Source organism: Quercus lobata, chromosome 5 (assembly GCF_001633185.2).
Source record: "Quercus lobata isolate SW786 chromosome 5, ValleyOak3.0 Primary Assembly, whole genome shotgun sequence".
NCBI classification, from domain to species: Eukaryota; Viridiplantae; Streptophyta; class Magnoliopsida; order Fagales; family Fagaceae; genus Quercus; species Quercus lobata.
The window spans coordinates 34,796,989-34,824,579 of NC_044908.1; the positions used below are offsets into that span (position 1 = coordinate 34,796,989).

The following is a 27,591-nucleotide window of genomic DNA, read 5'->3' on the forward strand; positions in this document are numbered from 1 at the left end:
CCAACATCCCCCGTGCTCAAGATCAGCCCAATAGGGATCTACTTTCTCCCGTGGTCGACCAGCAACAGAACGACGCAGCCGACCAGATCTGAGCCTCCGTTCCATCAACCTAATTGCCGAACCGACTCTTTATTGCCTTTATTTATTTTTATTGTCTTCCAATACTATTTCCTTTCTAGTAAATTTGCCCATGTCACCAAGCTATGGTGACTGAACAATTTCTTTATTTCTCAGGGATGACCCATATGTAGTTGCCGGGTTTGGCGATGAAACATTGATTTTATTTTTCTGTTAACTTTATTTGGATGATGGTTTATTCACCATATGTTTGCTTTGATCGTGTTCGTGAATGCTTGGCTATTACTTTGTTCTGTGTTGTTACCTTCCTCCCTTTTTTGTTGTTGCCACTTATCTTCTTACATGCATGGCCGGGGATGATTTGTATGGTGGGATAAATCAAGCCCCCAAATATTGGGTGTTTTACACAACACATATTTGCCTTCTTGAGAAGATAAACAGCAAGCTTCCACATACTCTGGTATAAGGTTTCCACATGCTCGGTGGTATTAACTGAATTGAGAATGAGGTTTCTATCCTTAGGAATTTTTAGCATAAGGTTTCCACCTGCTCGGTGATATTGATCAAACTGAGAATAAGGTTTCTGTCCTTAACGTGATCCATTAATACTAAATACGCAATTAATTAATACTAAATGTGCAATAATGAAATTGAATATAACTGCAACAAAGAACATTATCATCATATTGACTAGAGTGGTGTACAGTGTTCGGACTTACATTTCCATGCAAGAATGGTCAGTGGTAAAACTTCTTAAGGTTGAGGACATTCCATGGCCGGGGAAGTGGCCTCTCGTCAAGGTCTTCTAAATAGTATGCTCCCGCACCTGCAATGGCAGTAACTCTATAGAACCCCTCCTAAGTTTGAGCTAACTTCCCAGCACTTGCATCCCACATGTTCCCCCACAACTTTTCTCAGTACCAAGTCTCTAGATCTGAATTCCCTAGCTTTTCCATCTTGGTTGTATCGTTGGGCAAGTCTCTGCTAGTATTCCGCTAACCATATTGTTGCTGCTTCTCGACACTCTTCCAGCCAATCCAAGTGTTCCAGCATTAAACCATCATTCTGGACAGGATCAAATCCTGCAACCCGTGCACTGCATAAGTTTACCTCGGCCGGTATCACAGCTTCCGCACCATACGTTAAAGAGAATAGAGTCTCCCCTGTAGACCTTCTGGGTGTTGTATGGTAAGCCTATAAAGCGTTAGGTAGTTTCTCGACCCACCTCCTTTTTGCCCCGTCCAACCTCATTTTCAGCCCATTCAAAATGGTCTTGTTAGTCGCCTTAACTTGGCCCGTTACTTTAGAGATACGCCGAAGTAGAATACCTATTCTTGATGCCGAGATAACTGCAAAAGGTTTGGAAAGCTTTGCTGTCAAATTGTAGCCCATTGTCTGATATCAATGAGTCTGGCACCCCAAATCTCGTGACTATGTTCTTCCACACAAATTTCTTGACGTCTACATCTCGGATAGTTGCCAGGGCCTCGGCTTCCGCCCATTTCGTGAAATAATCAACCGCCACCAACACGAACCGGTGGTTACCTGTTGCTCGGGGGAATGGGCCGAGAATATCTAGCCCCCATTGTGCAAACGACCATGGACTATTGACGAGATTTAAATGACCTGCTAGCTGGTGGATCAGGGGAGCGTGTTTTTGGCATTTTTCACATTTCCGCACATATTCCGCTGCATCCTTCTGCATCTGCGGCCACCAAAACCCTTAAGTAATAGCTTTGTGTGCTAATGAACGCCCCCCTACATGACTACCACCCATTCCGTTGTGCAACTCGGACAGAAGCTCATTTACTTTCTCGGAGTGTAAGCATGAAAGGTACGGTCCTCCAAAAGACCTCTGGTATAACTTGCGATCTGCTTACAGCCAATACCAAGAAGCCACCAGACGAATCTTTTTGGCCTCTTTTTCGCCATCTGGAACTTGATCCTCGGCCAAGAAGTCAATAATCAAGTCCATCCAGCATGACCTGGTTGTTGAAATTCTGGCAACGCCGACCCCAGTCGTGATGCAATTATCTGTCATACCAATACTTGGCTCCCTTATAAGCTCTACTTTAATCATCCAAGGAACCTCCTCGGTCATTGACGAGGCTAACGTGGCTAGTAAGTCAGCATGTCTATTTTGTCCCCGGCCGACTTGGGGCACCTTCATCGTTCTGAACTTGTTAATGATTTGCTTCACTACACTCAAATTGGCTTTCATTCGAGAATCCTGAGCTTCAAAACTTCCCTAGATCTGATACACAACCAGCCGAGAATCAGAATAAATCTCCACATCCCGTGCGCCCAGGCATAAAACAATCCTCAATTCGGTAAGAAAGGCCTCATACTCAGCCTCGTTATTAGAGGCTTTAAACCCCAATCTGAAGGAATGCTCCAGTTGTATCCCCTCCGGAATAATTACAACAATTCCGGCTCCGGCCCCCATAGCACTCGAAACGCCATCCACAAACACCTTCCACGGGCGATTCTCTACATTACAGATCATCTTCCCATCATTCCGAAGGGAGAATTCCGCAACGAAATCAGCAAGGACCTAACCTTTTATCGTGCTTCGTGGTCTATACCGTATGTCGAAGGAACCTAGCCAAGTCCCCCACTTAGCTATTCGGCCCACTTAGCTATTCAGCCCGTGAAGTCTGACCTTTTTAACAACGACTGTAAAAGATACTCAGTCAGGACGAATACAGTATGGGGCTGAAAATAATGTGGCAGCTTCCTCGTGGCGTGCACCAGGGCCAACACTAACTTTTCCAAAGGCAAGTATCTTGTCTCGGCATTAACCAAGGTTTTGCTTATGTAATACACTGGTTGCCGTATTCCTTGGTCTCTCAGCAGCACAGCACTTATGGCATGATCGGACACTGAGAGATACATGAATAAATCTTCATCGGAATCTGGGGCCGTTAACATAAGCGCTTGCGTTAGATACTCCTTTAAACCTCGAAAGGATTTATCACACTCCTTATCCCACTGAAATCCCTTCCACTTCCTTAGAAGCTGATAGAATGGTCTACAGCAGTCAGCAAATTTGGAAATAAACCGGTTAAGTGCGGCTAACATCCCAGTCAATTCTTGCACTTCTTTTGGATTGCTCAATGGCCTGAGGCGATTTATGACTTCGATCTGATTGGGATTGGCCTCTATTCCCCGATTAGTGATCAAATACCCCAAGAACTTACCAGGCCCCATACCAAAAGTGCACTTCTCAGCATTTAGGCGCAACTTATGTTGCCGGAGCACCCCAAACACTCCCCGAAGATCTTCTACATGTCGTGCTTCCTATTTACTCTTGACTACCATATCATCGATGTATACTTCTACCGTACACCCAATTTTATCTCGGAACATCCTTGTCATCATCCGTTGGTACGTGGCTCCAACGTTTTTCAATCCAAATGGCATCATGTTATAGTGATAGTTTGCATTCGGGGAGATGAATGTTGTTTTTTCTCAGTCCTCAGATTGCCTTGATGATACCCCTGAAAGGCATCCAAGAAGCTCATCCTTGGGTGTCCGTATGTGGCATCTACCAATTGAACAATCTTCAGCATTGGGAACGGATCTTTCGAGCATGCCCAGTTTAAGTCTGTGAAGTCCACACAAACCCTCCACTTGCCATTCTTCTTCTTCACTACCATGGTGTTTGCTAGCCATTCCGAGAAGAAGATTTCTCTTATCAACCCAGCTTCCTTCAGCCTCTAGACTTCCAACTTAATTGCGTCAACATGCTCTTTCGCCACTCTTCTCGGCTTATGCTTCGCGGGGGAAATGACGGGTCCACATTGAGCTTATGGACATTGAACTCAGGGTCTACCCCGGGCACTTCGTACGGACTCCATGCAAAGACATCCACATTCTGCAAAAGGAATAACAACATTTCTACCTTATCCTGGTCCTTCATACTTGTCCCTATTTGAAAATACCTGTCAGTTTCTGGAAAGATTTTAACCTTCAACAGCTCCTCAGCACAACTCGCCCCCACTTATTCTCAGGGCTTCTGTAATTTCTATGAAGATGCTCTTTCGGTGGTTTCCTTTTGATCAACCTGCTTGCCCTTCCACCTGATCGCAGTGACCAGGCATTGCCTAGCCACTTGCTGGTTTCCTCATACTACAGCAACTCCATTCTCGATAGGAAATTTAACTTTCACATGTAGGGTGGATGGAACAGCCCTCATAGCGTGAATCCACGGCCTTCCTAGGATTTCCGTGTATGGAGAGAACGATCTAACTACTATGAAGGTCATTATCACTTCCTTACCCTCCATATTCACCGAAAGGGAAATTTGACCCTCGGGAATCACCACTCTCCCATCAAATGAGACCAACGGTATATCATACTTCATCAAGTCCTGATTTTTTAATCCAAGCCCCTCAAATAGATCTGGGTACATTATGTCAGCTCTGCTTCCTTGGTCTATCATCACCCTTTTTCACTAAGAAGCCACTTATCCGCGCTGTTACTACCAACACATCATCGTGCGGTTGAATCGTTCCCTCTAGATCTTCCTCGTCAAAAGAAATTTCTAGCTAGCCAACTTTCATCCTCTTTTCAGGTGGTTTTTTTTCAGTGCAAGTTTCTGTGGGCACCACTGTCAATACTCCTCTTCTGGTTATAGTCACACCCCTTAAAGCAACATTTATGACCTCGATCACCCCCAATGGTGGTGGGAAGGGGTTCCCTTTTTGCTGGGCACCATGACCGACATCCCGGCTTCCGGAATCCACTACAAACTCTTTCAAATATTCTGCCTTCACTAGTTGCCCTAGATGATCTTTTAATACTCGGCACTGCTCAGTGGTGTGCCTTTTATCTCTGTGGTATGTGCAATATAAGTTTTGATTTCTCTGAGATGGGTTACCCCCCATCTTGTTCGGCCATCTGAAGAACGATTCATTCTTAATCCGGTCTAACATCTTATGTACCGGCTCTTTGAATGCTACATTCACCCCTCCCATTTATGCTTCTGGTTCCTGCATCCTGAAATCCTTCCTCGGTCTCATGGGAAAAACGCTCTGTCGGGAGCTATTCAATAATGGGGCCTTACCCTTATTCTGCAGCTGATCATCCTCGAGACGTTTATACTCCTCAATACGCCTCATAAGTTTCCTCATATCCTCGAGAGGTCTTTTCGTCAATGACTCCCATAGTTCAGAGTCCTCGAGCAGCCCCATCCTGAAAGTGCTTGTTACAATCTTCTCATTACCCCCACTGATTTCATTGTATAGCTCCCAATACTGACTGGCATAACTCCGAAGGGTTTCACCGACCCTCATCTTTATGGATAGCAGTGCATCCACTGGTTGTGGCACCTGGCTGCACGTTACGACTCGAGTGCCAAACTCTTGGATCAACTCAGCAAAACTGTGAATGGAACCTTTTCGGAATCCATTAAACCATCTCAAAGCTGTGGAACCAAGACTTGAGGGAAACACCTTACACATCAGCGCATCGTTGTGTGTATGCAAAGACATCATATGGATATAATGACTGACGTGCTCTACCGGGTCCGTTTTCCCATCGTAGGAGTTAAATGGTGGCCGCGTAAATCGGCTCAGCATAGGGCCTCGTTCAATTTCATTTGAGAATGGCAACCGAGTAGCTCTTCATAAGGCCCGGCTCATTGCGTCCATGGCAACATTGTAAGGCTGCCGTTCCTCTAGGGAATCCGAACCACAATCGGCGTATCCGCACGAACACAAACGGTCCCGGCATTGACGCGACTCTCAGGAGTGTGAGCGATTCCTACGTCGATGTGATTCTCAGGAAAGGGAATGATCCCGGCGTTGGTGGGAACTGGACTGGCTGGATCTCTCCTCGCCTAGATCTCCCACACTACCATCCCTCCTTTCTCGGTTGTCTCGATCCCTTCTCTGGCGCCAACCCCTTACCTCCAACTCTAAATCCCTCACCAGTCTGCGCAACTGCTCCAGCTCTTAGTCTCTCTCATCATGTTGCTCATTCCTCGAAGCACCCGACATTTTTCAGTGTATCTGGTCTGACCCCTCCCGCAGGCTAGATTTTTCTTCTCCACGCTCACGCTCCCTATCCTCACGCCTTTTCTGCCTTCTTTCTCACCATGTGGAGTCCCAAGAAGATCCTACAGATCCGCTCTCGGCTTGGCCTCCCGAACACCCTTCTGACATTTCTCGTGCGTAAGTCTCAGTCGAACCATAGCTTTGTAAGATAGCCCCACGGTGGGCACCAATTGTACATGTCGAAAATGAGGCTATTGGGCTAGACCTCACTTGGGCTCGTAACTTACTTATAAGATGGCCTTAAGATTTCCTACTTTGGGTCGTTCTCGGCACAGAGACTCAACATAGTTTATCCTCTCTCTTTCTGGATCACTGTTTCTCTCTACTTTCTTTTTTTTCTTTTTTCTTTTTTGTAAACCTCTCAACAACCCCTTTTTCCTTTCCATCTTCTTATATTTATAACTCTAGATTAGTGGGGAGACTATGATTACAACTATAGTTAATGCAATTGGGGGTCCGATATCATCAGTTGTAAGTAGGTGGTTAGGTAGGGGGTGGAATGTGACGAATGTGGCCTTGGAACTTGGTTCCAACTTAAGTAAGAATGCTCGATAGTGATGTCTCCTGGAAATTGCCAACCATGTTATGGTGTGTTCGGATCTTGGTCTCTCTTTATTATACAGGAACGTTATGCCGAGCAATGGTCAGATGATGAAACTTAGGCTTGTAGTTTGTGAGGGTAGAGTAGAAAGAGATTAGAGGTGTGGACCATGTTGTTGGGCCTGAATCCAAGGCCCAACTAGATCCGGGCACCTCGGTGTCGTACACTTGACATTTTGATTTTTTTGAAAAGATTTTGCAAACAATATATATATATATATATGCACACACACATGTGAGTAAATATTTATGTATAGCTAACATATGTATCGGACCGTGAGCTGTGCCATTTCACCTCAAAACCAATTAATGATGAGGAAGACACACTAAAATCTTTTATGGCATTCGACATCACGTCACACGAGCCTGTTTTTTGAGTAGTTGTAGGAAGTCAAATTGTGGTCCCCCCAACAATCCCTCTCTCACAATGACACTCCTATGACTCGAACCCACGACCTTGGCTCTGATACCATCTGTCAGATTGTGAGCTGTGCCATTCCACCTTAAAACCAATTGGTTATGAGGAAGACACACTAAAATCTTTTATGGCATCCGACATCACGCCACGCGGACCTGTTTTTAGAGTGGTTGTAGGAAGTCAAATTGTGGTCCCCACAACAATGTGAATATTAACTCCAAAGAATATATACAATCAATACATGTGAGGTATATACATAAGTAACATGTGAAAGAAGCTTGCAAGTATATTAAACAATAGTATGGGAGTATTTATTTACTATATACCTAGCATGTGAATACTAAATTTTATACAAAAACAAATCAAAACATAAGAAGAAGAGAGGGTTGGAAGAGTAGTACCTTGTTATCACCCACCATTTTCTCATTTTAATCATGCAAAAGATGACAAAGGAAACTCATTAGTGCCAAGAAATATTATGGACAATGTTAGCTTATAGGGTGTTCAGAGACTTAAGAGAATGAGCCTTGAATAAAAATCCTCAAACTACAACTATTATGAGAAAATGCTTGAAATAAAAGTGAATAAAAAGTTACAATGTTAGCTTTTATTATTTTGAAAAATCACATTTTTTTTTAGAAGATATTTTATTGAAAAGTCTTGAAAAATGTTTTTTTTTTTTTTTTTTTTAGAAACTCTTGTTTATTATTTTTTTTTTTTTAAAGGAAAACAAACCTGGTAAAAGAGACCTCTTTTTTTTTTCTTTTTTTTTATAACGTAGTAAAAACACTTTTTCTTTGAAAGATTTTTTTTAGTTTTTTTTTTTTTTTAAGAAGGAAAAAAAAAAGATTTTTTGTGGGAAAAACCAATGTGGTAAAACATATTAATTATTTTTTGAAGACATTTTTTGTATGTAGAAAAACATTTTTGAAACAATCTTTTGTATACAGAAAAACATGCTTTGAAAAAATTTTATTTTTAAAACGTTTTCTTTTGAAAACATTTATGTCATTTTTTTTAAGTTTCGGGTTTTCCCCTTTTTTTGAAAACAGATTTTTTTTATTTTAAAAACAGTTATTGAAAACAGATTTTTTTGGTTTTGAAAAACAGTTGTTGAAAGCAGATTTTTTTTTTATTTTGAAAACAGTTGTTGAAAGCAGATTTTTTTTTATTTTGAAAACAGTTTTTAAAAACAGATTTTTTTTTTAGTTTGAAAACAAATTTTTTTAAACATATTTTATATTTTGAAAACAGATTTATTTTATTTTGAAAACAGATTTTATATTTTGAAAACGGGTTTATTTTCTTGAAAGAAAAAAAAAAGTTTCGGGTTATCCTTTTTAAAAAAAAAAGATTTTTTTTATTGTGAAATCTTTTTTTTTTTTTAGTAGAGAGAAATTATTTTAAAAAAAGTTTTTGTTGTGAAAAATCTCTTAGAAAGGAAAAGCTTTTAAGAATTTTTTTTTTTTTTTTTTTTTGAAAACTTTTAAGAAGAAACAAGGAAAAACACTTCTTTTAAAAAGACTCTATTTATTTGAAAAACTTAAATTTTTTTTTTTTAGAAAGAAAGAGGCGGGAAAGAAAAAATAAATAAATTGAAAATAATAAAGTGCAGAAAATAAATTATAAGGAAAATAAAGTGCAGGAATTTAAATAGCAAGAAAAATAAGTGCAAAAATTTAAATTGCAAGTAAATAAAGAGCTGAAATTTAAATGACAAGAATGTAAAGAGTTGAAATGTTGTAAAGGTTCATTAAAAAAAGGTTTCTTTTTTATTTTGTTTCTCCCTTAAATAGGTTTTAATCTCTTTCAAGCCTTATGGATTCTTCATCATAAAGAAATGGGAGTTCTAAACCATCATCATTCTTATGAGACATACCCATATTGTGCTCTATTTGAGAAATAATAGAAAAAAAAATTTTCATTTAGGTTCAAGCCTTATGGATTCTTCATCATAAAGAAATGAGAGTTCTAAACCATCATCATTCTTATGAGACATACCCATATTGTGCTCTATTTGAGAAATAATAGAAAAAAAAAAATTTTCATTTAGGTGTGTGTGTGTGTGTGTGTGTGTGTGTGTGTGTGTGTGTGTGTGTGTGTGTGTGTGTGTGTGTGTGTGTGTGTGTGTGTTAGTTATACCCATATTGTGCTCTATTTGAGAGATAATAGAAAAAAAAATTTTCATTTAGGTGGGTGTGGGTGTGTGTGTGTGTGTGTGTGTGGGAATAGAGTAAAAGGGGGAGTGGGAATGTGCAAGAAATTAAAGGGATGATATAAAATAAAAGAGAATGTGGATTGTTTGAAAGTAAATGACCACCAGACACCTCTGGTGCAATGGTCACTCCACAAGTATAAGTGCTTATGGGGTGTGGGGGGAAAGGGCCAGGGTTCAAGTCTCTAGGAGGGAGTTTCACACACACATATACACTTAGATTAGGTTAGAGTAGAATTTATATCTTGTATCAAAAAAAAAAAGTAAATGGGATGACATAAAATAAAAGGGGATGGGGGTTGCTTGAAAATAAATGGGATGACATAAATTACAAGGGGATTGGGATTGCTTGAAAGTAGATGGGATGACATAAAATAATAGGAGATGAGGATTTCTTGAAAGTAAATGGGATAACATAAATTAAAAGGGGATTGAGATTGCTTTGAAAGTAAATGAGATGACATAAATTAAAAATAATAATATTAAAATTCCTAGATGCCTAGGTGGGATGAGATTTTTTTCCCCCTACTTTCCATACATGGCTTAGGAGATGGTCCAATACCCATCTAGGGAGAACAAACCCAATAGCAAATCCCAACAACAATAATATAAACATAGAAATAAAGAAAGAGATATATACACAATATGTACAAGAGTATAGGAAAATAAAGCTACTATTAACAACAAGCAAGATAAAAGAATAATTTTATATATATGGAAATGATGTTTACAAGATAATAAAAGGGGTGGGATGGGTATAGTTATTAGAGAACTAACCCATCCCTATAATCTTACCCACAAAGATTACCAAAAAAAACAAAAAAAAAAAAACAAAAAACAACAACAACAACAACAACAACAACTTTACTAGAGAGAGAGAGAGAGAGAATTTTGAGACTCCACTCAAAGGTTTAGATCATCAGTTGTGGTTGATTTGATTGCAACAACGTTACTTTATATTCAGATCTGTTGATTGCACAAGGTCTCTAGTTGTAGCTTCAAAAGTGTTTGGAAAACTCCAAATCTGTGTACAAAACACTGCCCTCATGTATGTGTAAAAACGTGCTCTAGGGTTTGTATTTATATACTTAAGATCCATCAAAACCCTAGGTCCAATAGCTGAGAAAGAAAGTGAGAATTCATATGTGCATGAATCTTGATCTATCGAGATACGTGAGACTTTTTATGCACTTATCTTTTCCTACTTTCTTGAGTCTTCAATTGTACAAAACTTCATTTGTCTTGTTTCTGAATATCTCTAAACTAACAACTAGACAAACTAAGTTTTAAGGTTACAATTTGTTCATGGTTGCCAACCTAAAAATATGGACTTTACACACTACACTCACTACACAAAAGTTCTCTCAGCAACTTAAGAGATACTAAGGGCTTGATGTGAACGTAACAGCACAATAGAGCTCTCTTTATCTCTCCCCCTAGTCACCTCTCTCAAATTTTCATTCCTTCTGTGTAAAATATTTCAAATATATAATGTATTATTCACTTTAGTTGTTTGGCAATTTGGGTTTGTTTTTGTGATGCGCCAACCTCTATTCTTTTTTTTTTTTCTTTTTCTTTTTTTGAGAAAGGATCATTCATTCATTCATAATAATAAAGCGTCTAGATACAAAGCTTCCATTACTGGTGGAGGGGAATCCTCCATCCAATACAAATCATCATCTAAAGTATTCCTAGCATGTTGTGCAAGAACATGTGCAACCTTATTTCCACCCCTCCTAGTGCAGCAAATACTAACCCATTGTAAACCATGAATCAAATGGTGAATATCATCCACCACATTACCTAGCAACGAATGGTTAACCACTGGTGAGGAGATGGCTTGTATCACGTTGACATTATCTCCCTTAATAATCAGCATTGAGAAACCAGCATCCACAACAAATTCAAGGGCTCTTCTACATGCAAGCATTTTTGCTTCATCACTTGTACTCACCTTCGACCCACTGGCAGTCATTGCCCCCATGACCTCACCCTTGTCATTACAGACTATCGCTCCAAATTCAGATCTATTCAATCTTGAAAAGATCGCCACATCAAAATTAAGCTTGTAGGCAAATGGTGGAGGTAGTTGCCAAACTTCACTACTGGGTTGCAACGCCGGGCTTACTGTCAGTTGAGTCTGGGATCTTTTGTACTCCTCAAGATACTCTTTTGCTCTCTTGTTTAGACTAGTTGGATCCCTCAGTTTACCTCCATGCACCACACAATTACGCTGATTCCATATGATCCATGCCTGAATCTAGAACAGCTCCAGCTCTTCAGCCATTAATCTGTCCAACAAGTACTCCATGAGATGTATCATATCTGGTTGTCCTTGACACCCTTTCTACAGTTTCGTGATGCTCCCTGCCCAGATGTCTTGCACTACAACACACTCCCATAATGCGTGGATGGTTAATTCTGATTCCCTGGGACATATAGGACATATTTTCTCACTAATAATCTTTCTTCTTGATAGGTTGAAGCAAGTGGGCAAGATGTCATGGCATGCCCTCTAGCCGAAGACTTTGATTTTATTTGGGAGTCAGAACTTCCCTAATGCAGCCTAAACCTTTTTCCCAGCGTAGCCACTTGAACTTTCTGCCTGATCTCCACATCTCTGAATCTTCCTTTCAACCTTATAGGCCGATTTAACAGTAAACTTCCCATTTGTATTGTAAATCCAGATTATGGAATTAGAGACATTTCTTTGGCTAAGTGGAATTCTACAAATTGCTTCGGCATCCTCCCTGTGGAATGTAGACATAATCAACTCACTTCTCCATACATGCAGCTCTGGGTTGATCAATTCTAAAATAGCTAGCTCATCAAAGTGATCGTGGATTGGATGGAGAACTTTGTTTGTTGGGCGGTTTCGGATCCACCTATCCCCTAATACACTGATTGAACAACCATTGCCTACTCTCCAGCAGTAACCAGATTTGAGAATAGGTAAAGCTACCATCAAACTTCTCCAAACATATGAGCAACTTGATGATTCTACAACATCAAGGAAAGAAGACTGAGGGAAATACCTTGCTCTGAAGCACTTGTATAGCAATGAATTAATGCATTGAATCATTCTCCAACCTTGTTTAGCCAACATAGCTAAATCAAATGCTCTTAAGTCTCAAAATGCCATTCCTCCCTCCATTTTTGAAGTTGACAATTTGTCCCAACTTTTGTAATGAATTTTCCTTTCATTGCCTAACTGTCCCCACCAAAATTTAGCACACAAAGTGTCCAATTCATCACATAATTTCAAAGGAAGTTGGAATACACTCATTGTGTATGTGGATATATATTAAGCCACTGCCTTTATGAGAATCTCTTTTCCAGCTCTGGATAACAACATGCCTTTCCACCCTTGCAGTTTCTTCCACATTATGTCCTTCAAATATGAAAAGGTATGATACTTAGCCCGTCCAATCAAGGTTGGCAGCCCTAGATAAGATTCAAAATTCCCCACCTCCTTGACCCCCAAAATTTGCAAAATCTGTTGTCTCTCGATCCCTGTTGTATTGCTACTGAAATAAGTTGAAGACTTTTCCAAATTTATGCTTTGCCCTAAAGCCTTTGCATAAGTTTGAAGGATCTTCGCTACAGCCTCCCCTTAAGTATAAATTTCCTGACAAAACAACAAAAAATCATCTGCAAACAGTAAATTAGTAACTCTGGGTGCTCCTCTACAAATTAACACTCCCCATATCCTCCCTTCCAATTTTGATTGCCAAAAGAGCAGTGAAACCTTCTGTACATAAAAGAAATAGATACGGTGACAAAGGATCTCCTTGGCGTATTCCTCTAGATGGATGTATCATAACATAAGGTTGTCCATTCACGAAAATAGAGAAGGATGGTGTAATAACACAACTCATCACCCTTTCTATCCACACAGCTGGGAAGCCCATCTTTTCCATAATCCCTTATAGAAATTGCCATTCGACCTGGTCATAAGCCTTGCTAATGTCTAACTTCAATGCCAATGTCCCTTCACTACAAAAAAATGGGGTTATCCCAGCGTTTTCAAAAATGCTGGGATAGCCCCAAAAAGCGTTGGGATAAGGTCAAAATACCTATCCCAGCGTTTTTTTTCCCGGCGCTTCAAATCGTTGGGCAGTGAATGTGGGATTCAAACATTTTCTCTGGATTTTTCACTTTAGGGATAAAAAAAAATGTTTGTATAATTTATTTCAAGTCAAATGTTACCATTATTTAAGAAATCCAAAACAGCAGAAACCACATCATCACCCACTACATGCCAGAATTTTTGATAGAAAAGGGCATGCATACCATCAGGTCCTGGAGCCTTTGTAGGTCCCATTTGGAACAAGGCCACCTTGATTTCTTCAGTAGTAAAGTCACTAGACAGGACCTCTTACATGTTTGCAATCACCATGCTTGGAATAGCATTCAGGCACTCCTCCATTTGATCACCCGCTCCTACACAAAAAAGATTGTCAAAGTAGACTGAAGCTACTTCAACCACCTCCTCTAAATCCTCCACCCATTGCCCTTGTACATTTTGAATACCCCGTATATGATTTTTCCTCCTCCTTTGTGTTGTTTTGGAGTGAAAAAACTTAGTATTCTTGTCCCCATGTTTCAACCATGAAATTCTGGACCGTTGAGCCCATTAAATTTCATGCTTTTGTAGAAGCTCATCCATTCTTTTACTCAAATCCAGTTACTCGGCTTTACTATCCTCTGTGGTCTCGGCTTCATGCAATCTATCAAGCCTTTTTTGAATCTCTTTAATGGTAGTTGCATTTGGATCTGTTCTTATCGAGCCCTAATTCATGAGTTCCTCTCCACATGTTTTTATTTTCTCCTTGATTGAGACCAACCCATGTGTACTATCACCATCTTTACCCCATGCCTCCTTTACTACGGCTTCACAATCATTCCAAAGCAACCATGAATCCTCAAATTTAAATCACCTCTCATGCCTATGCCTTTGTTGACAAAATGACTGAACTTGTAGCATAATTGGTAAGTGGTCCAATGCATGTGATGATAAATTGGTAATTGTACTCATTTGAAATTTCACTAACCACTCTTTATTAGCCATGCCTCTATCCAGTCGGATCTTCATGTTTGCTTCCCCAGGTCTCTTATTATTCCAAGTAAAAAGATATCCCCTGAATCAAAGGACTTGAAGTTGGCAAGATTCCATAGCTTCCCTAAAAGCTTCAACCTATGATGCTTGTGGTGGTCTTCTACTTTTCTTTTCCGAGGCATGTAGGAAAACATTAAAATCCCCTATGACCAGCCAAGGTCCAACCACGAATGTCTTCTTCCAATAATCTCCATGATTTTTCCATTTGTTATGCCTCCGGCCAACCATAAAATCAAGTCAAGTACCATTTAAAACCATCTTCCTCCGTTATTGTAGCCAAAACATGGTTTGCAATGTAGTTAATAACCTTCTTTGAATGAACTTTTAGATTTGACTCTCTCATTTTATCACATTTTAAAGAACCCTGATGAATGTTTGGACTAACTTTCCTTCTTTTTTATGGCACTTTCACGAATTACCCCCGACAAAATGCATTTTATGATCTCCCTTCATTCACGTTAGTCGTTTTCATACTAGCAAATTGAAAAATACAGATAAATGAAATTATGATAAGATAAATACGCAATAGTAAAAGAAACTGATAGGGATAAAAATAGTACTTATTCATACAAGGCATAAAGCTGACGGTTTTAGATAAGCCATCAAGCATAAACTGATGGGTACAGTTACAAGCGTTAACTTCCTCATGTAGTAGTCAACGACTGATGTTCTAGATTGAGGGAATGAGGGAAGTCTGCAAGACACATCTGAAGGCTGACGACATCGACAAAACTGACGCCAGTAAGGCTGAAGGAAATAAATAAGCTGACGACCCTGATGCATGTTTACTTGCTACCCACGATTGCATATATGAGGATATACCTTGCCTTCCACGTTTAATGCTACTCAAAGGATCCCTATAAGGAAAGGATCCCGCCAAATACGCCCAAGAAGACTCCTATAAGAAAAAGACTTCTGCACCAAGGAAGAGATATCAACCCTTTACTACTATAAAAGCCCCAATACCCTCACTAGCCAAGGTACGCATAATTCACCCCTCTCTAGCATTCTAGAGTTGTAAGAAGTTCTAACTTGACCTTCGGAGGGTACTTGGCCGGCACCACACTGATGCTCTCTGCAAGGTCTTCTCTTTTGTGTTGTGCAGGTGCTATCTCGAGTGTGCAAGTACCAGTGGCTTACTAGTGACTTTTTCGGCATCATCAGTTGGCGCCATTTGTGGGAAACATTTGTTTGACTGAATTCATAAGTCACAATAAGCGCTTCCCGGAAAAAGAGTTGCATGGTACTTACTTGATCAATGGCGACCACCAACAATGTTCACGAAGAAGAGCCGCGACCATCTGCTTTTGAGAGACAAGTGTAGACTCTGGCCGCAACCATGGAGCGTCTTATTAAGCAAAACCAGATTTTGGAAGAACAGCTACGACGGAAGGCAGGACACGGTAATCAGGAAGAGGACCAGGAAGATACTAGCGCCGAGTGACGAGATCAAAAGGGATCGAAGGGTAGTAATGCCCCAAGCAGATTGGAGTGACAAAATGTAAGCCTCCCATCCCTCACGGATGTAACTCCGCTGCCAGTTGCCGTGGAGATACAGGCTATAAAGGAGCAGATGGAAGTTATGATGAACGCCCTTAAGGGACGTGTTTCCAGCGATCTTGACAATCTCTTTAACCGAATAGACTCACCGTTCACTGCCTCTGTCAATTATTTCCCCCTACAGCATAAGTTTCACATGCCACAGATAGATAGCTACGACGAAGTGAAGGACCCTCTAGATCACCTAGAGACCTTTAAGACCTTGATGTACCTTTAAGGAGTAGCTGATGAAATCATGTGTAAGGCCTTCCCCACAACACTGAAGGGTGCAGCAAGAATTTGGTTCAGTCGCTTGACGCCTAGCTCCATTAGCACTTTCAAAGAGCTGAGCGCTTAGTTTACTACTCATCGGGGGACATAGGTATAAAAGATCTACGGCTTGCTTGATGAGCATCAAGCAGCGAGAGGATGAGGCGCTGAGATCCTACATATCCCGCTTCAATAAGGAAGCACTCTCGATCGACGAAGCCGACGACAAGATATTTATGGTGGCCTTCACGAATGGGTTACGGAAGGGAAAGTTTTTGTTCTCCCTATACAAGAACAACCCCAAGACCATGTCAAAAGTACTTTACAGGGCCACCAAGTACATGACTGCTGAGGACACGCTGCTAGCTCGAGAGGAAAAGCCCAAGAAAAGGGAGAGACAAGAAGACACATGGCATGACCAAGGGCGAAAGAATGCAAGAACAGGAGACCGAAGGGATGAAAGGCACTCTAGGCCCCCGAGAGGAAGGTTCACCACCTTCACCCCGTTAACTACCCTAATAGACCAAGTCCTAATGCAAATAAAGGACGAGGAGGCCCTGACCTACCCCAGAAAGCTGAAAGGAGATCCTAACAAACGATCAAGGGACAAATATTGCCGCTTCCACCGTGACCACGGTCATGACACGGTCGATTGTTACGACCTAAAGCAGCATATTGAGGCCTTTATCAAGCAAGGGAAATTGTAGAAGTTCGTTAGAAAGGAAAGAACGGATCCATCTCCTCAAGAGCAACCTCGCCAACAAGATAATGAGCACCCTAGGCCCCCCATAGGAGACATCAAGATGATCATAGGGGGAACAGTAACTACTGGGTTGTCAAAGAAGGCCCGTAAGACTTACCTCAAGATGGTCCAAAGCGTCCAGCTGACGGGCACTGTGCCAAAGATAGGGATAACAGAAGGCCCTGTCATTGGATTCTTAGAAGAAGATGCACGTTGGCTTCACCACTCGCATGATGACGCGCTCGTTGTAAGCATTCGGGTAGAGGACTACAACATGCACCGGGTGCTAGTCGACAATGGCAGCTCGGCCGATATCCTATACTACCCAGCGTTCCAGCAGATGGGGATCGACAGGGAATGATTGATTCCAACAAACACCCCACTCGTCGGCTTTGGAGGAACAAGGGTGTTCCCCTTAGGCATGGTCAGATTATCCGTCACGGTAGGTGACTACTCTCAACAAATCACCAAGGATGTGATATTCCTAGTAGTCGACTGCTCATCTGCCTACAATGCTATCATCGGATGACCCACTCTCAATTCGTGGAAGGCTGCAACCTCAACCTACCACCTAATGATTAAGTTTCCTACCGAGTATGGAGTGGGAGAGCTACACAAAATCAGCTGGTTGCACGCGAATGCTACGTAGCCATGATGGAAATGGATGACCACCTCCAAGCTATGAGCATAGAGGAACACCGTGTGACGGCAGAGCTGGTAGATAAGCTTGAAGAAATACTTCTCAACGACTCCAATCTCGACCGAACAACCAAAATTGGAACCCTCGCTAGTCTCGAGCTCCATCAAACACTCACGACCTTTCTCAGAAGTAATAGGGACGTATTCGCCTGGAGCTACGAAGACATGCCAAGGATAGACCCTTCAGTCATGGTATATAGGCTGAATGTATCACCCTCCTTCCCGCCCATTCGATAGAAGAAGAGGGTGTTTGCCCCGGAGCAAGATCAGACCATAGCAGAAGAAGTCCGCAAACTACAAGAGGCAAGTTTTATTAGGGAAGTTTACTACCCCGATTGGCTAGTGAACGTAGTAATGATCAAGAAAGCTAGCGGGAAGTGGCGGATGTGCATGGACTTCACTGGCCTTAACATGGCCTACCCCAAAGACAGCTATCCCCTCCCAAAGGTTGACGTTCTAGTAGACTCTACTGCTCGGCACCAGCTGTTAAGCTTTATAGACGCTTTCTCGAGTTACAACCAAATCCAAATGCACGAAGCTAATAAGGAGAAAACTTCGTTCGTAACCAGTCAAGGCCTCTTCCCTTCAGCCTAAAGAATGAAGGCGCAACGTACCAGAGGCTTATGAACAAAATGTTCGCGTAGCAAATTGGGAGGAATATCTAAGTTTACGTTGACAACATGCTAGTAAAAAGCCGAAGGAAGGAAGATCACCTGGCGGACCTGAAGGAAACATTCGACACCCTTCATTCTTACAACATAAAGCTCAATCCGGGAAAATGCGCCTCCAGAGTGACAGTGGGAAAATTCCTAGGATTTATGGTGTCTCAAAGGGGGATCGAGGCCAACCCAGACCAGATCCGGGCCATTATGGAGATGGCACCGCCAAGAAATGTGAAGGAAGTACAAAGACTCAACGGAAAAATAGCAGCACTAAATAGGTTCGTGTCGAGGACAACAGATAAGTGTTTGCCCTTCTTTCGCACGCTGAAGAGATCATTTGAGTGGACTGCCGAATGTCAGCAGTCATTCGAGGAGTTAAAGGCTTATCTCTCCTCCCCACCGCTGCTAAGCCCATCATAGCCAGGAGAAGAGCTTTTCCTCTATTTGGATGTTTCCCCCGCAGCCATCAGCGCTACCTTAGTTAGAGAAGAAGAAAAAGTACAAAAGCCCATATACTACGCGAGCCGAGCGCTTCGTGGTGTCGAAGAAAGATACCCACCTATGGAGAAACTTGCCTTTGCATTAGTTACGGCAGCTCGTAAGCTCAAGCCACACTTTCAAGCCCATACGGTGAACATTCTAACCCACAAACCCTTGCGATGGGCGATGAGCAATCCTAAAGCTGCGAGACGACTACCATTATGAGCTATAGAGTTGAGCGAGTTTGATATCCAGTACTGCCCACAGACCGCCATCAAAGGACATGTCGTCATGGACTTCATAGCAGAATTCACTCACGACGAAGACAAGGGGGCAAAAGAGTCCCCTCAGTGGAGCATATATACAGACGAATCATCCAACAGACAAGCTGGGGGGGCCGACATCGTACTACTGTCGCCCAAAGGAGATATGGTTGAATGTATGGTCCGTCTCGACTTCCCTACCACCAATAATGAAGTCGAGTGCGAAGCGTTAATAGCAGGCCTCGACCTCACCAAAGCAGCAGGAGCAGCGAGCGTAGTCGTTTACTGCGACTCTCAGGTCGTTGCTAACCAAGTGAGAGTCGCAGTAAAGGACAAGAGTAGACGACCTAGAGGCCAAAATCATCCAAATCCCTAGAGGAGAAAATGAGCAAGCTGACCGTCTTGCCAAAGCCACTTCAGCAGAACATATGATCATCCCTGGTAATGTACTCTCTTTTGTTCAGCTTTCTCCACTAATAGATTCCACCGACATACAAGAGATAGGTTCTGAAAGTAACTGGACCACACCGTTAGTTTCATACTTAAAAAACGGGGTCTTGCCAGATGGAAAGGAGGCTGCAAGGAAGCTAAAGGTCCAAGCGGCGAGATTCGTCTTGATAAAAGATGTCCTGTACAAAAGAGGCTTCTCCCGTCCATATCTGAGATGCTTAGGTACAGAAGAGGCAGACTACGTCATGAGGGAGGTATACGAGGGGATTTGTAAAAACCATTCGGGGTCAAGGTTACTAGTACACAAACTCGTGCAAGTAGGGTACTATTGGCCCACCATGCAAAAAGATGCAGAAGCTTATGTCAAGATCTGCGACAAATGCCAAAGGTTCAACAATATTACTAGGCAACCAACCGAAGAGTTGACCCCGATGATGGCCCCATGGCCATTCGCTCAATGGGAATTAGATATTATGGGACCATTCCCTACAGCATTACGACAGTTGAAATTCCTGGTAGTAGGCATTGACTACTTTACAAAGTGAGTGGAAGCTGAAGCCTTGGCCACCATTACGGAGAAGAATGTGCGGAGTTTCGTCTGGAAATGCATTGTATGCAGGTTTGGCATCCCAAGAGTCTTAGTCTCGAATAACGGGAAGTAATTCGATGACTCCTTCCTGGACTTTTGCTCGTAGTTAGGGATACGAAACCACTACTCTTCCCCCACTCACCCTCAGGCTAACAGGTAGGTCCAAGTCACGAACTGATCCTTGCTCAAAATTATCAAGACTCGGCTCGAAGGGGCGAAGGGTATATGGCCTGAAGAACTACCAAGTATACTATGGGCATACAGGACCACGGCAAGGACGCCCACAGGAGAAACACCGTTTCAACTAACATACGGGAGCAAGGCAGTCATCCTGGCCGAAATTGGACTTACAAGCTACAGGGTACAAAACCATGACGAAAGCAAGAACGACGAGGCCATGCGACTACAGCTTGACCTAGTGGACGAAGTTAGAGCAACGGCAGAACAAAGGCTCGCAAGGTACCAAGACCGCATGGTCAAGCATTACAACTCCCGGGTCTGACACAGAGATTTCCAGGTTGGAGATCTCGTTCTTAGGAAAGTCATGGGTGCCGCTAGAGACATTACCTAAGGGAAGCTCGACCCCAATTGGGAAGGACCTTACCGAGTCAAGGCATGGCAGAGGAAAGGCACTTACCACCTGGAGATGTTAGATGGACAGAAGTTGCCACATCCGTGGAATACCGAGCACTTACGGAAGTATTACCAGTAAAGATGGCAACATGAAGACCAACCCTCCCGTTTTTTTTTTTTTTTTATTTACGAGTTCACTACAGAAAATTTTAGTTATACTCCTCAATTTTATCATTTACTTTAGATTTCGCAACAATACTTCCTTTTCATTTTAAGCCCAAAGGGCAGGATTTGATTTTTGTACTACTTTTATTTACGAATGCATGGCAATAAGAGGAGTTTATTCAAAAATTACTGAAGTTTCCATTTTACAAGTCCACAAGAATGGACAGTTTGAAGTTCACAAAAGTGGACGACTAAGTTCACAAAAGTGAACGATTAAAGTAAACGGCTAAGTCCACAATAATGGACAGTTTGAAGTTCACGAAAGTGGACGACTAAGTTCACAACAGTGGACGACTAAAGTAGATGGCTAAGTCCATAATATGTACAGAAGCAAAAAAGCCAACGGTCTTACCAAATAGATGAGACTATTACATGGACAAGGTTATAAAACCAACGGGCCTACAAAAATGAAAGGCCATTAAGACGGAAGCTAAAAAGCTAACGGTCCCACCAAATGGATGAGACCATCATAACATAAAACCGACGGGCTTACACTAAGTCCATAATATGGATAGAAGCAAAAAAGCCGATGGTCTCACCAAATGGATGAGACTATTACATGGACAAGGTTATAAAACCAACAGGCCTACAAAAATGAAAAGTCATTAAGTCCATCGTATGGACGGAAGCTAAAAAACTGACGGTCCCACCAAATGGATGAGACCATCACAACATAAAACTGACAGGCTTACATTAAGTCCATAAAATGACTGGAAGTTAGAAAGTCGACGGTCTCATTAAAGTAAGTGAGCTTGAAAAAATAATGGCGATTGATGGATGAGGCTGTAAAGCCGACGAGCTACTAAAAACGATGGAATCATTTAACACTTGACATGGATAAAACTATAAAGCTAACGGGCCTAGAAAAAATAACGTTCCTTACAAAACGAGCGAGGTTATAAGGTTAGCAATATAATCAAATGCCCAGAGGTAAAGCTCGTAAAACCGACGAGCTTATCAAACTCAAAAGGATGAGATGGACGGGTTCATAAGTCACACATATCAACAGATTTTTTAAACAAGTCCACCCTCAAAAAGCTGACGGCTTTCCCAAAATAGACGGGATTACAAGCCGACGAATTTGTCCAACACAATCACTGATTAAAATTAAAATAACGACAGGAATAACATGCCACATAACAAAATAAACTATATACAAATAAAAGCCCAAAAACCAAAGGGGCACTTAAACAATTGTTTACAAAATAATTGAAATACACATTAAACGGTTGTTTGCAAAATAATTGCAATACACATAAAAAAAACTAAGTAGCAGGAGCATCAGCAGGGTTCCCGTCATCTTTCTGATTTTCAACATCTACGAGCACAATTGGAGGGTTGGAAGCAGGAGTAGGAGGAGGATTGGCAGCAAGTTGGGCGAGAACAACGACACTGTCATCCTTGGGAGGAAGATTGGACTCAGGGGAGCCGTCACCTTCGTTGTCCATTGTAATTCCGGATAAGTCCAGCTCTGGGAAAACTGACGCAACTTGTTTGAGGCAATCATCAAACCCAGTGCCATAATACTTAGCACAAGAGTCAATGAATGATTGCGACGCCTTAAATTCTTGAACAGCGTTAGTCCCAGCCGTCTCCACCCTTTTACTCAGAGCCGTCACCTCCTGCTGCAGCTTTTCCCTCTGACAGTCAGCCTCCTCCAGCTTCCCCCTGACTTCCTTCAGCTCATTATTTAGCGTGCGGACAGCCTCCTTGTATTGCCCTTGCTCATTCATCAAATTTGCATTATGTTTCCTAACCCAAGTAACGACCCCCTCCTTGGTAACACAACGATCCTGAAAGGCCTTGACGCACACCAAGGCCTGAAAAAAGAACACAGGCGTCAATCAAAGTAAATCAAAACGAAATGAAACCAACTTGACTAGAGGGAGCGAGCATACCCTAGTAAGATCAAAAAGAGCTGACACCCCTAAGTCCTCCGTCCCCAACAAGTCGCAAGGCCCTATATCCGTCGGCTTTATGAAGGACCCAACTTCCCTGACAACATAGTTCTTATGGGTTAGGAGGTAACAAGGGCCCTCGATGACGGGACCCGAGGAAGTCATTACCCTGTTGCCCGTACCGTGACTTGGCTTAAGGGAAGATTTCCCCTCTAGAGAAATGTCCCTAGGAGTGACAGCAGCCTTCTTGGACGGACGGCCGTCACTCCCATCAGGTTTCCTTTTTGAAGTCTTGGTGACGGTCTTGGGGGTTGACGAAGTTCCCCCCTCTGTCTCCTTTGCTTTCTTTTCCTCTTTTTTGCAGGCTACAGCAACCCTCACCCTTTGCCTAGCAGATTCTATCTCTGCACAAAGTAACTAACAATTATTACAACAGACGGGATGGGTAAACTGACAGAAGAAATAAAGAGTTTACTCACGTCGGCGAGAGAAATCATCCAATCTGCGAGCTTCAGCTGATGGCTCGGACCCCCACAGTATAAATGAAGAGTGTCTAGGGTAATTAAATCCCTACACTTTCACTCCTCAAAAAGGATTTCAAGAACCAGACGAATGAACACCTCTTGCTCGGCAGTTATATGTGGATGGCTACAAGCTGAAGAGACAAAAGTGAAGACGTTAAAAAAATAAAAAAAATTAAAAAAAAATTAAAAAAAAAAAAAAACTAACTAAATGGAGTAATAAAAGGATAAAAAGCTGACGATAAATCAAATGCTGTCAAAACCTGAGGGTTTAACTAATGCCCAGGTATTATCAAAACCACGAGGCATGGTAGCCCACTCCTCTGGACGGCATAACCAGTCAGATCCCTCAAGGAAAAAATATCTATTTTTCCAACTTCTGTTGGAATCTGGCATGTCAAATACAAGCCTTAAGTCCTTTTCCCTGATGGAGAAATGGTAAGTCCCATTGGACGAAGCAATCTGACGGAGCTTGTAGCAATAGAAGAACTCGTCTAGAGTTCCCACCGCTTAGATGGCTCCACAAAACCTCAACCCCAATAAAAGTCCTCCAAGCATTGGGGGCAATCTGGCTAATGGATATCCCCATAAAGTCAACAAGCTAACGATGTAAAGCTGTCAGTGGCAGCCTCAATCCGACAGAAAGCATGGCGTCATACATGCCAACGTCTGCAGTCCTCCCTATATAGCACTTTTCCTTTTTCCTAGGGAGACGGATTGAAATGTGGTCTGGGATTTGAAAACGGGTACGTAATTCTGTGAAAACCTTCTCACTCATTTTGGGCAAAAACTTGTTGATGGCCCAATCCTCGAGAAGGATGATGGGACAGTTTCCTCTGGGACTTACTGAAGCCTCTTCATAGGACTCCTCGTCACCATCATCCTCCTCCTCATCTCCATCACTCTCCCGCTCTCCTTCAACCTCACCTAATGTTTTCTCTCCAACTACCTCAACATAGTCTTCCACGTCATCACTAGGAGACTGGGCTGACGTTTCCCTTCCTGACGACTCAGAAAAGACGTTGGACTCTTGACCTGAGCCAAAAACTTCGTCGTAGCCCGCTCCATCGCGGACTGACGACTGGTCACTCGACGCGTCACTTGATATCTGACTACCTACAAGTGACGGATCCATTCTAAGTACCTAAACTAACGTCCTCACTACGAAATTGTTTAGCTAGAGCAAAAATGCAAAAAAAGAAGGAAAAAGAACTTACAAGTAAATAAGTCTTGGATGAGAAGACGGCCTGGAAAGTGATGGTGTTAGCAGCAGGTGACGGATCAGCAAAAGCAAAGACGACGAGCTCTCTCTTGAAATATCAGCAAGGTTGAAATAGAGAAATGAGGGGAAGGATGCGTGTTATATATAGGAAGAAGAATGCGTAGAAGGCGAGGCGACGCCTTTGTCCAGAAACGAGGTCAACGGGAGCACACCATGTGTCCAAGCATTAAATGGATGGCGGCTCGAGGAATCACTCATAAATGATTTTCCCGCTCGTATGAACTAAAAGATAGTTGACCGATAAAAAACTTAACTCTACATCCCATCAGTTTAAAACTACGAGGATGTAGAGTAGGGGGTAGTTGATAGGGATAAAAATAGTACTTATTCATACAAGGCATAAAGCTGATGGTTTTAGATAAGCCATCAAGTATAAGCTGACGGGTACAGTTACAACCGTCAGCTTCCTTATGTAGTAGTCAACAACTGATGTTCTAAATTGAGGGAATGAGGGAAGTCTGCAAGACACATCTAAAGGCTGACGACATCGACAAAACTAACGCCAATAAAGCTGAAGGAAATAAATAAGCTGACAACCCTGATGCATGTTTACTTGCTACCCACGATTGCATATATAAGGAAATGCATTGCCTTCCACGTTTGATGCTACTCAAAGGATCCCTATAAGGAAAGGATCTTGCCAACTATGCCCAAGAAGACTCCTATAAGGAAAAGACTTTCGTACCAAGGAAGAGATGTCAACCTTTTACTACTATAAAAGCCTCAATACCCTCACTAGCCAAAGTATGCATAATTCATCCCTCTCTAGCATTCTAGAGTTATAAGAAGTTCTAACTTGACCTTCGAAGGGTACTTGGCCGGCACCATACCGGTGCTCTTTGCAAGGTCTTCTCTTTTGTGTTGTGCAAGTGCTATCTCGAGTGTGTAAGTACCTATGGCTCACTGGTGACTTTTTCGGTATCATCAAAAACAAACACAAAATAATAAAAGAAGATGATGAAGATACGCAGCCTTACAAAAATTACGTCAGACAAGAATAACATACAAGAACAAGTTCAACCCTACAACTATCATTGTCATACAACTGGAAAGCATTTTTGAAATGTCTTTTTCACTTTTCAGTCAAATAATTCTCACAACTGCATTTTGTAATCATGCAGGTGATGCAGCCAAGTTCACTAATATATAAAAGTAACATAAATTTTTCTTTTTTTTTTTAGTCTAAATGCTAACATCATTCTTATTAAAAATATAAAGTGAAAGAGAAAGACTGAATAGTCTGTATATTGATATCTATGTATAATAATGTACAATAGAGAGCCTTATATAGGCTAGGTATGTGTGCAGTACAAGTAAAAGGAGTAAACTACAAGCACAGTATATTGGGCTAAGCCTAATGGGCTAAACTAGTCTAAGCTATACACTAACATCCCCCCTCAAACTCGAGGTGGCAAGGAGGAAGCCAACTGGAGTTTGGATATAAGATCTCGAAGACGACCAGGCAGGTGAATCTTGGTAAAGATATCAGCAGGCTGGTCAGCAGAGGAGATGGAGAACAACTTGAGATTTCCTTTCTTGAGATGCTGGCGAGTGATGTGGCAGTCGATCTCAATATGCTTGGTGCATTCGTGGAAGACATCATTATGAGCAATGTAGATAGCACTACAATTGTCACAATAAAGGGGAGTGGCAGTGGGCTGTGGAGCATCCAAGTCAGCCAAGAGCCAATGAAGCCAAACAAGCTCGCAAGTGGTGTCGGCAGGGGCACGATACTCAGCCTCAGTACTAGAACAGGAAACCACATCCTACTTCTTGCTGCGTCACGAGACAAGAGAAGTACCTAACAGGAAACAGAAACCTGTGATAGAGCATCGATCAGTCGGATCACCTGCCCAGTCACATCTGAATAAGCATAAAGCTCGAGAGAAGATTGGGAGGAGTAATGCAGACCATGATAAAGTGTACCTTTGACATATCGGAGAATCCGAAGAACAGCAACATAGTGGACAGAAGGAGGTGCATCCACGAACTTACTAACCATACCCACGGCATGTGAAATATCCAGACGAGTAACAGTGAGATAGATCAAACTGCCAACCAACTGACGATTGCGAGTAGCATCGAATATAGGTTCACCATCCAAAGGTGTGAGCTTTGCATTGTATTCTAAAGGAGTGGAAACAGTCTTATTGTCAGTGATACCGGCTTTGGAGAGAAGATCAAAAGCATATTTAGCCTGGGAAAGATAGTATCCATCAGAGGATGAGGTAACCTTAAGCCCAAGAAAATAGTTGACAGTGCCCAGATCTTTCATCTCAAAATGCTGACTAAGGAAGTGCTAAAGAGAACAGATACCTACAGAATCATCTCCAGTAATAATCATATCATCAACATAAAGAAGAATAAGAGTGATACCAGCAGAGGATCTTCAAACAAACAGAGCAACGTCATAAGGACTCGAAGTGAAACCCTGCTGAGCAACAACTGAGCTAAACTTTTCAAACCAAGCTCAAAGAGCTTGCTTAAGGCCATAAAGAGCATGGCGAAGGTGGCAAACTTGACTGCCTGAGTGTGGATAGCTGGGGGTGGTTGCATGTACACTTCTTCATAGAGGTCTCCATTGAGGAAAGCATTCTTCACATCCATTTGATAAAGAGGCCAACGGCGAACAGCAGTCACAACAATGAGAGATCTGACAAATGTAAGGTGAGCAACAGGAGCAAATATTTCCTCATAGTCAATACCATACTCCTGAGTAAAGCCCTTAGCAACTAGGCGAGCCTTGTATCGTTCAACAGATCCATCAGCCTTGGTCTTGATCTTGTAAACCCACCTACAACCTACTACAGACTGACCAGGAGGCAAATCAACCATATCCCAAGTGTGATTCTTATGAAGGGCATCTAGTTCTTCGTTCATAGCTTGCTGCCAAAGAGGGTCAGTATGGG

At 42.1% G+C, this 27,591-nt stretch overlaps 3 protein-coding genes across 3 annotated transcripts; 1 reads left to right on the top strand and 2 right to left on the bottom strand.

The window, feature by feature from the left end:
* Nucleotides 1-5,057: 5,057 nt before the first annotated feature.
* On the bottom strand, nt 5,058-5,543 carry LOC115990397. Its single transcript, XM_031114233.1, has one exon. The coding sequence runs from the start codon at nt 5,541-5,543 to the stop codon at nt 5,058-5,060; it is 486 nt and encodes a 161-aa protein (XP_030970093.1).
* Nucleotides 5,544-16,435: 10,892 nt separating this feature from the next.
* LOC115990399 lies at nt 16,436-17,005 on the top strand. Its single transcript, XM_031114234.1, has one exon. It carries the CDS (start codon nt 16,436-16,438, stop codon nt 17,003-17,005), a length of 570 nt encoding a protein of 189 aa, XP_030970094.1.
* Nucleotides 17,006-26,001: 8,996 nt separating this feature from the next.
* LOC115988868 (uncharacterized mitochondrial protein AtMg00810-like) lies at nt 26,002-27,208 on the bottom strand. The gene is made up of 2 exons (XM_031112494.1): nt 26,609-27,208; nt 26,002-26,531 (listed from the first exon to the last, which is right to left on the bottom strand). Exons 1-2 carry the CDS (start codon nt 26,955-26,957, stop codon nt 26,464-26,466), a joined length of 417 nt encoding a protein of 138 aa, XP_030968354.1. The 5' UTR covers nt 26,958-27,208; the 3' UTR covers nt 26,002-26,463.
* Between the last annotated feature and the right edge of the window lie 383 nt (nt 27,209-27,591).

Excerpts from the sequence above, each read along its gene's own strand:
- LOC115988868 (XM_031112494.1), bottom strand. The coding sequence starts at position 26,957 with ATGAAAGATCTGGGCACTGTCAACTATTTTCTTGGGCTTAAGGTTACC. Across the intron at positions 26,532-26,608 it reads GATTCTCCGATATGTCAAAG|GTGATCCGACTGATCGATGC; the intron begins GTACACTTTATC and ends GTGACTGGGCAG.
- LOC115990397 (XM_031114233.1), bottom strand. The coding sequence starts at position 5,543 with ATGTGTAAGGTGTTTCCCTCAAGTCTTGGTTCCACAGCTTTGAGATGG.
- LOC115990399 (XM_031114234.1), top strand. The coding sequence starts at position 16,436 with ATGAGCATCAAGCAGCGAGAGGATGAGGCGCTGAGATCCTACATATCC.